This window comes from Sminthopsis crassicaudata, chromosome 1 (genome assembly GCF_048593235.1).
Source record: "Sminthopsis crassicaudata isolate SCR6 chromosome 1, ASM4859323v1, whole genome shotgun sequence".
In the NCBI taxonomy this organism is placed as follows: Eukaryota; Metazoa; Chordata; class Mammalia; order Dasyuromorphia; family Dasyuridae; genus Sminthopsis; species Sminthopsis crassicaudata.
The window spans coordinates 681,212,874-681,222,438 of NC_133617.1; the positions used below are offsets into that span (position 1 = coordinate 681,212,874).

At 30.2% G+C, this 9,565-nt stretch overlaps 1 protein-coding gene across 1 annotated transcript in view; it reads left to right on the forward strand.

Annotated features, from left to right (window-relative positions):
* ABCA13 (ATP binding cassette subfamily A member 13) overlaps positions 1 to 1,899 on the forward strand; it is a 523,487-nt gene extending 521,588 nt beyond the window's left edge. Inside the window, 1 exon segment of the mRNA XM_074283590.1 lies at positions 527 to 1,899. Within this exon segment, the coding sequence (XP_074139691.1) occupies positions 527 to 556 (30 nt within the window). The 3' untranslated portion in view covers positions 557 to 1,899.
* Positions 1,900 to 9,565: the final 7,666 nt, after the last annotated feature.

The following is a 9,565-nucleotide window of genomic DNA, read 5'->3' on the forward strand; positions in this document are numbered from 1 at the left end:
CTTTCATATAAGGAAGGAGAATATCTTTTCTGCAACTTATAGTTTAGAAGGTTGCCTAGACCACTAATAAATTAAGTGATTTAGTTCCATCTAATTAATTGAGTTGAGAATTGAGCTCAAGTCTTCTTGGTTCTAAGTCTGCCTCTATCCATTATTCCAAATTTCCTCTCATCAACTTATTATTGATAGTATTAATAACAATATTTTGTAGTTGTAGTAATTATAATAGTGGAAATAGTAGTAACAATAATCAGAAAATAAGCATTTATTAAGCTTGTGCTATATATTATGCCATGTACCAAGTGCTGGGGATACAAAAAAGGGCAAAAAAAATCTTATTTTGAGAGTCAATAAATTATAGATGCAACATAAATATCTCATCTGATTATATGCATTGTTTTCAACAAAGACAAAAGTAATGTTTGCTGGGGAAAATAAGTTTCTGAGGCATTGAGACATTAATAAATGGGACTACTTCTTTACACTGCCTTCCAATAACATTGACTATTTACATTCTGTGTTGCAGGTCTTTATTAGTTTTGCTACCCAGCAGTAGTAAACGTCTATCTTGTCTTTGAATATTTCTCCAACTATATTCATCTAAATCCTGATGTCCATCTGGCTTCTGAAGAGGTTCTAAGCAGTTGAAAACAACTCTCCTCATGAGGAAAGGCTCATGGTTCAGCAATTGAAAGAAGCAACTGAACTCTTCTCTTTACTTTGGATATGAAAATAAGTCTGAGAAACTAAGTGACTTCTACAAAGCCACACAGATAATTCATGGACTAGACAAGAAACAAGGTCTATTGATTCCTTGTCCAATTCTGTTTCCTTTAGATATATTAGCATAGTTTGTTTATTTAATACCAACTCAAATGAGATCATTTTCAAGTCATGAATTCATTGAACTATAATGCTGTGACAAGGAAAATGTAGTCTTTCACAAATGATGTTACACAAATGATGCTCTCTATATACATTAAAACACTTATTATTTAGTCCTGCAGCCATATTAAATAAATTGAACAAGGTCCCATAAATTATACATGACAGAATATTCCCTCAGGCCTTTAGATTTCAATATTTCTTTTTGGGAAGTGGAAAGAGCTTTAATAGTGATAAAATGTGCTTTTCTTGACTTTGATCTTAGTTTCTTCTGTTTCTAAGAAAAATAGAATTGAATCCTATGTAATGGAATGCAAGTAAAAAGTTACAAGGATATAACATTGACCAATAACATGTTAGGTAAATGAAATTTCTTATAACTTTATAAAATGAGGTCTTTAAAAATATTGTCAATTGGAGAAGGAATCTATTTTATATTGAAATATAATTTTCATTTAATATATATATATTTAAAATAATAATAATAGTTATCATTTATAGAGTGTTAACATCAAGGTGTTTGACATATATTATTTGGTTTTCTGTGATCAAAAAGTGATCAGAATTTTTCAGGGTAAAAACTGCTCGACTTATTTTTGCTAATATCATCTGGAAACTTATTGAAGAGTGGCTAATTTAATTTTAACTTGATTTATTTGTGCAAATGAAGTCATTGAATAATGTTCTATGTTAATTTAGGATAAAAATCTTCTTCTTGGTAACATATTTTCTTTGCTATCATGGGATATAAAAAATCTCTCCAGATACAACTGTTCTTAATTGTACCTTTTTGCAAGGGTGATATTCAAATCTTAGACTTCCTTAGCCATTCAAGGATTATTTTGCCAGAAGTGGCTTTGAGCCATATCTATGTAAATCTTTCTTAAAGATACTGTGGTTTTTCACACGTTAATCTATATTCCTTGTAGAAATGTAATTATTTTGTATTAAATTTTTTTAAAAATTCTGAATTATAACCAATCTTAAAGCAATGAATAAATTAACGTTCATAAATTTGGCCTTGTTCTTGGGTGGTTTATTTTTTGTGTGTGTGTGTGTGATCATATTTTTTCTTCTTTGTAGCTTTATCTGTAATCTTTAGGAATTAAATTTAATTCAAGAAAAGTAGAAATGTTAAAAGTCTAAAATGTTAAGAAGGTTAAAATCAAATTGAATTGTAGAGTGGTAGGTTGAAGGTAGGATGCTTTTTTCTTCTCTATTTGAGCTAGAGTATAGATAAAGTTGAAGTTTCAAGTCATGTCATTGAATAATGTCTTTAAAAAATAACAGAGGGAAAACATGCTAAAGACCATATCCCACAAGACTGAATATAAAAGGTCAAATCTTATGTTAATGTTGAAAATGTCATTGCTTCTTTGAATCTCTCAAATGTTTTTGGAGTTACTTGTTGTCTTAGGACCTGTGGGTTTAAGGTCAAAACATGTGAGGATTTAAAAAAAAATGTATCTTTCTCTGAAAGCAAGGTTGATTCATGAGGTTTCCAGTAGAGATTACAATCTGAAACATTTCCAAAATTGAAGTAATTAGCATAATTAATATTTCAGTGCTTATTATTGCAACTCTAAAGATCAACATCATTCTCAGGGCAATGAAAGAGATTATGGCATGGTTGACAGCACTGAATTTGGAGTAAAGGAATATTTGATTTCAAATCCTAAATTCGAAATTTACCAACTACAAGAAAATGTGTGCCTCATTTTCTTATCCATGCAATGAAGTTGGATAAAGTGATCTTCAAGATTTCTTCTTCCTTTATATCAATGAAAAAAGTAACTACCATTTCCCCTTAGAACTGGAAGATTCAGCCAATCTGATGTGGTTCTTCTATCTCTATATCCCCTTCTATCTTCATACATCTCTTACATTTGTTCCCTTCTCTCTCCTGATACTGTCACTGTATTTGCACAGGTCCTTGTCAATTCATGTATAGCCTGTGGCAATAACATTATGGTTGACATCTCAGTCTTAAGCCTCTGTCTATGCAACTATCAAAGTGATATTTCTAAACCACTCATCTGAAAATGTCACTCTCCCCATTTAATAAATTCCATTAACTTTCTATTACTTATGAGGATCAAATATAAAACCTTCTGTTTGGTTTGCAAAGTTTTTCCTAACTTGGCTCTAATTTCCTTTTCTATCTTCCTTATATCTTACTCTCCTCCACATATTCTACCATTTAATCATCCTGACTTTGCTCTTCCTCACCAGAGAAATTCTATATCTTCTATAGAATTCTCAGCATTTTCACTGGCTTTCCTCAATGCTTGGAGTTTTCTTCTTCTTCATCTCTGTCACCTGGATTTCTTGACTTATTTTAAATTTTGGCTAAAAGTATTTTTTTTAACAAGTCATTCTTGTTCTCTCCCTAGTGAATTCTTTCTGTTTCTAAGTCTCCAGTGAATTACGTACATACCTTGTTTCCATATCATCTCTCCCTATAAACTATGTTATTCTCATAGACAAGGACCATTTTTACCTTTCTTCAAATCCCTAGTGTTTAATCTGTGACCTGGCACATCCTAAGAGCTTAATAAATGCTTGTTGACTTATATATTTACCCTATCCCTATACCTCGATGATAGCCATAAAATTTTTGGCAAATGGGAATTCATGCCTGTGAAGATGTTGTTTCTGCATAAAACATGCTGTTGCAGCATTGCAATGATGCTGTTGCAGTAATCTAGGCATGAGATTCTGAACAACTTTATAAATTATGGTTGCGGCCATCTGCTGTGCTAGAAGAATAATAGTTCACAATGCTGTTTCCAGTCTCCATAACTTTCTTAAAGCAGATTAACAGATCCTCTGAATCAACCATTTTCAAGTCTTATGGGAAAGGGAAAGAGAATAAGCATTTATTAAGTACTTATATACTAAGAATTATGTTAGGTGCTTAAAATATTACCATATCTTATTCTTACAACAATTTTGTGAAGTAGATGCTTTGTTTTTCTTTTCTTACAATTGAATAAACTGGGAGATAAAAATCAGTGTCTTCTCTAGTGTTACATAGCTAGTAAGCATCTGAGGTCATATTTGACTTAAAGTTTTCCTGACTTCATGCCAACCATCTTATCCATTGTGTCACTTAGCTTCCTCATTTATTTCCTACTGAAAAGGTCCTTTCAGAGGCAATAGAATACAGGAAGAATAATACTGTTTTTGTATTCAAAAGCTCTATATTCAAATTCCAACTCTGTCCCTTTGTTGCTTCAGGCAGACATACTCTTTAATTGTTTTATATCTGTTTCCTATTATGTAAGGTGGAGATCATATCTGTACCACCCACTTTACCAGAAGTAAGGAAAATGTGATGGGAAGTAGGGGAGGTAGGTGGCACAATGGATGGAATGTCAAACCTGAAGTCAGGAATGCTCATTTACTTGGCTTTAAACATTTACCAGATATGTGATCCTGGGCAAGTCACTTATCCATGTTTGCCTCAGTTTCCTCATCTATAAAATAAGCTGGAGAAAGAAATGGCAAATCACTCCAGTATCTTTGCCAAGAAAACCCCAATGAGTACATGCACATATACACACATATAAATATATACATATATGTATATATGTATATGTATATATATATACATACATATTTATTTATTTATTATCATTATTATTGATAAAATAATCATGCTTAACAAATTATATCATTTAAAAAACTGAAGTAGATATGCCTGGAAGGAAAAATGCCTAATAAATACCAAAAATCAAAGTGGAAACATTTTTCTTTTTAAAAAAATTATCAAAAACAATTTAAAGGATGCTTTGTTCAGTTTGTTCCCCATTTTGGAATGCATCCTTTCCTCAACTACACCTTTTCTTATTTCTTTAGTTCTTTGAAGCTTGGCTAATACTCACCTATTACATGATTTCTGTCCCCCCCACAATGAATTATATTTATTTTGTATGTATTTTTCTTCCTTATAATCAAAGAATGTTGTGGAAATGCTGATGAAAAATGGTATCCATTTGAAACCAGAAAGCTATCATAAGACTCCCAGATGAATTATTTCACAAAAGATATTTAACTGAGTACTTGTTTTTTGTCTTTTATTTTCTAGTTCCTATAACAACAAAAATGTTGTTATATATAACAACAAAAAAACAAACATGTGGGAATCACTAATGTGATATGGGAAGAAAGTTCCTTCTATGACTGCAAATAATTAAGAATAATTTAAAAGAAATGCGTCACACTTTTTCCAGAGATGCAAAACATTTTTCCCAATTTAGATATTTATCCATTAAAACTCTAAATGGGAAATCTCAATGTAAGAAAATGATAGCTCTGTATATTGAAATCCACTATGGAAAATATTCAAGAAGTATTCTTTCCATTTCTAAGCCAAGCTTGTCTATTGTAATTAATTTAAGAGTAATAATTTAGACTGAGGAAATATCCTGCATTTATTTCAAGAAGAATCTTTGTTACTGAAGAGAATAATGAAAATGATCACTTTTAGAACCAACATAAGAAAAAAAAATCTAACAAGTTGATGAAGCATGTATGGCTTATATATTGACACATAGATTAGAAATGTCCATCAATGGATAAAACATTCATTGAAATATATAAGTACTAATATTAGTACATTAAATATGTTCAAAATCAGTTATTTGTAATGATTACTAAAACAACTGAGATGGTATACTAGAAAGAGTTTAAGACATAGACTGACAAAGAACTGAATTTAAAGCCTGATACAGTGTGATCTTGAACAAGTCATCAAACTTTTAGTGTCAGCTCATTCATAAAATGGAGATAAAAATCAAATGTATTTTCTAAATTGTTTTGAGGAACAAATGACATGGCATATGTAAATGCTATTGCTATCATCACCATGATCATTAATCAGCTTCAACAATGAATGGTTTAGGTGGTGGGATAACAATGTAGTACGGGAATATTTTGTGAAATAAAAAATATGTAACATTGAAGAACTCTTAATCCATACATTTTCACTGAATTTAAGATTGAATGTACTTTAAAGATTTGTCTCTGTTTTAGATTTTGTGATTTATTAATAATCAAGAGAGTGATTGTTAGAAAGAAATGTTATTAACAAAGCTTCATCCATATTGCCAGATCTGATATTATGTACCTCATGAGATTTGGAGATTGAATTTTAATTACAGCTGTTCTACACACTAGCTCTGTCAATTTGGGCAAGTAACTTAATAAATCTAGCTTTTGGTTTCTTCATATATAAAATGAGGAAATTGGAGTAGGTGATTGTTAAAATTATGGTTGCATATATGCCCACTATGTTGTAAGTGAATACAATTTTAAAAGCTTTTTATTTTCAAAATATATGCATAGATTTCAGCATTCACCTTTGAAAAAGCTTGTGTTTGAAATTCTTTTCTCTCTCTCTTCACTCCACTTCCTCCCCTAGGTGCAAGTATTCCAATATATGTTGAATGTACAATTCTTCTATTCGTATTTTCACAATTATCATGGTGCATAAGAACAATCAGATCCAAAAAAGAAAAAAAAAGCTTAGAAATAAAACAAAATGCAAGAAAACAACAACAAAAAGAGTGAAAATACTAGGATCCACACTCAGTCCCCCACAGTCTTCCCTCTGTGTGCAGATGGCTCTCTCCATAACAAGACCCTTGGAACTGGCATGAATGACCTTGCTGTTGAAAAGAGTTGAGTCCATCAGAATTGATTAACATATAATCTTGGTGTTGCTGTGTACAATGTTCTCGTTTCTACTCATTTCACTTAGCATCAGTTCATGTAGATCTCTCCAATACTTGCTTGAAATCATCCTACTGATCATTTCTTATAGAAAAATACTATTCCATAACATTCACATACCATAACTTATTCAGGCATTCTGCAATAGTTTCCAGTTTCTTGCTACTACAAAAAGGACTGCCACAAACATTTTTGCAGATGTGGCTCTGTTTTCCTTTTTTATGATCTGCTTGGAAGATCTGGAGCAAAAGGTATGTACAATTTGATAGTTCTTTGAGTATAGTTCTATAGTGCTCTCCATAATTGTTGGATCAGTTCACAATTCTACCAATAAAGTATAAGCATTCTAGTTTTCCCACATCTTCTCCAACATTTAGCATCATTTTTCCTATCATCTTAGCCACTTTGAAAGCTTTGTAGTAGAAGTTAAAAGTTGTTTTAATTGGCGTTTCTCTAATCAATAGTCATTTAGAGCATTTTTCATATGACTAGAAATGATTACAATTTTTTCATCTGAAAATTATCTGGTCATGTGCTTTGACTATTTAACAATTGGAAAATGCTTTGTATTCTGATAAATTTGAGTCAATCTCTATATATTTTAGAAATTAGGCCTTTATCAGAACCCTTTGATATAAAAAGTCCCCCTCCCAACTTTTCTGCTTCTCTTCTAATCTTGTCTGCATTGGTTTTGTTTGTACAAAAAAAATAACATAATCAAAACTATCCATTTTACATTCCATAATGTACTCTAATTCTTCTTTGGGCACAAATTCCTATTCCTTTCTTTTCCATAGATCTAAGAAGTAGACTATCCGTTGTTTTTCTATTTTGCTTATAGTATCATTCTTTATGTCTAAGTCATAAATCCAATTCAATATTGATATAAGGTGCTAGGTGTGGGTCAATATGTAGTTTTTGCCATAATAATTTCCAATTTTCCCAGAATTTTTTTTTCAAGGAGTGAGTTCTCATCCCAGAAACTGGTGTCTTTTGATTTATCAATCACTAAATTACTCTAGTTACTGACTATAAAATTATATCTATATATAAAATTCTTGTAAAATTAACCATTTCTATAGATCAACTACTCAATTTTTTAGGCAGTACCAAATGATTTTGATGACCACTGTTTTATAATATAGTTTCAGGTCTGGTACCACTAGGCTACATTCATTTGCATTTTTTATCATTAATTCCCCTGAAATCTTGACCTTCTGTTCTTCCAGATGAACTTTGTTATGATTTTTTTCAGATCTGTAAAATAATTTCTTGGGAGTTTTATTGGCATGGCACTGAATAATTAGATTAATTTAGGTAAATTGTCATTTTTATTATTTAATAAATAAATCATATTTATTATTATATTATCTTGGACTACCTATGATAAGTTGATATTCTTCCAATTGATGATATCTGACTTTATTTGTGTTGAAAGGGTTTTGTAATTGTATTCATATAGTTCATTACTGCCTTGGAAAGTAGACTCTCAAATATTTTTTATTATCTACAGTAATTTTAAATGGGATTTCTCTATCTCTTGCTACTGGACATTGTTGGCAAAATATAGAAATTATGATGATTTCTTTGAATTTATTTTGTATCTTGCAACTGCTAAAGGTGTAAATTGTTTCTAGTAGTTTTTTAGTTTGATTCTCTAGGATTCTCTAAGTTTACCATCATATCACTGGCAAAGAATAATAATCTGGTTTTCTCATTACCTACTCTAATTCCTTTAATTTCTTTTTCTTCTCTTATTGCTAAAGCTAACATTTCTAATATGATATTAAATAGTAATGGTGATAGTGAACAACCTTGTTTCACCCCTGATCTTACTGGGAATTGTTCTATTTTATCCCCATCACATTGTTGCTTGTGGATGGTTTTAAATAGAAGGTACTGATCATTTTAAGGAAAATTTTACTTATTCCTATATTCTCTAGTAATTTTAATAAGAATGGGTGTTGGATTTTGCCAAATTCACTTTCTGTATCTAATGAGATAATTATATGATTTTTATTAATTTGGTTATTAATATAGTCAATTTTGTTGTTAGTTTTCCTAATATTGAACCAACTCTGTATTTCTGGTACAAATCCTAATTGGTCATGTTATATTATCGTGGGGATAATTTGCTGTAATCTTTTTGCTAATATTTTATTTAGGGTTTCTGCTTCAATATTCATTAGAGAAATTGGTCTATAATTTTCTTTTTCTGTTTTCACTCTCTCTAACTTAAGTATCAGCACCATATCTGTATAATAAAAGAATTTGGTAGGACTCCTTCTTTCATTATTTTTCTAAATAGTTTGCATAGTATTGGAATTAATTGTTTCTTAAATGTCTGGTAGAATTCACATGTAAATCCATCTGACCCTAAAGATGTTTTCTGAAGCAGCTGATTAATAGTTTGTTCAATTTATTTTTCTATAATAGGACTATTTAAGTAGTTTATTTCCCCCTCTATTAATCTGGGCAAGCTATATTTTTAAGTATTCATCCATTTCACTTATATTATCAGATTTATTGGCATATAATTGGTAATGTAACTCCTAATTATTACTCTAATTTCCTCTTTATTAGTGTAAAGTTCACCTTTTTCATTTTTGATACTACAATTTAATTTCTTCTTTCCTTTTTCTAATCAAATTAACTAAAATTTTACATATTTTATTATTTTTCATAAAACTAACTCTTAGTTTTGTTTATTATTTAAATAGTTTCCTTACTTTAAGTTTTATTAATCTTCCCTTTTATTATCTGAATTTCAAATTTGATCTTTAATTGTGGATTTTTAATTTGTTCTTTTTCTAGCTTTTTTAGTTACATGCCAAAATTCATTGATTTCTTTCTCTATTTTACACAAGTAGTTATCTAAAGATATAAAACTTCCCCTAGGGACTACTTTTGCTGTGTCCCATTAATTTTAGTATGTTTTCTCATT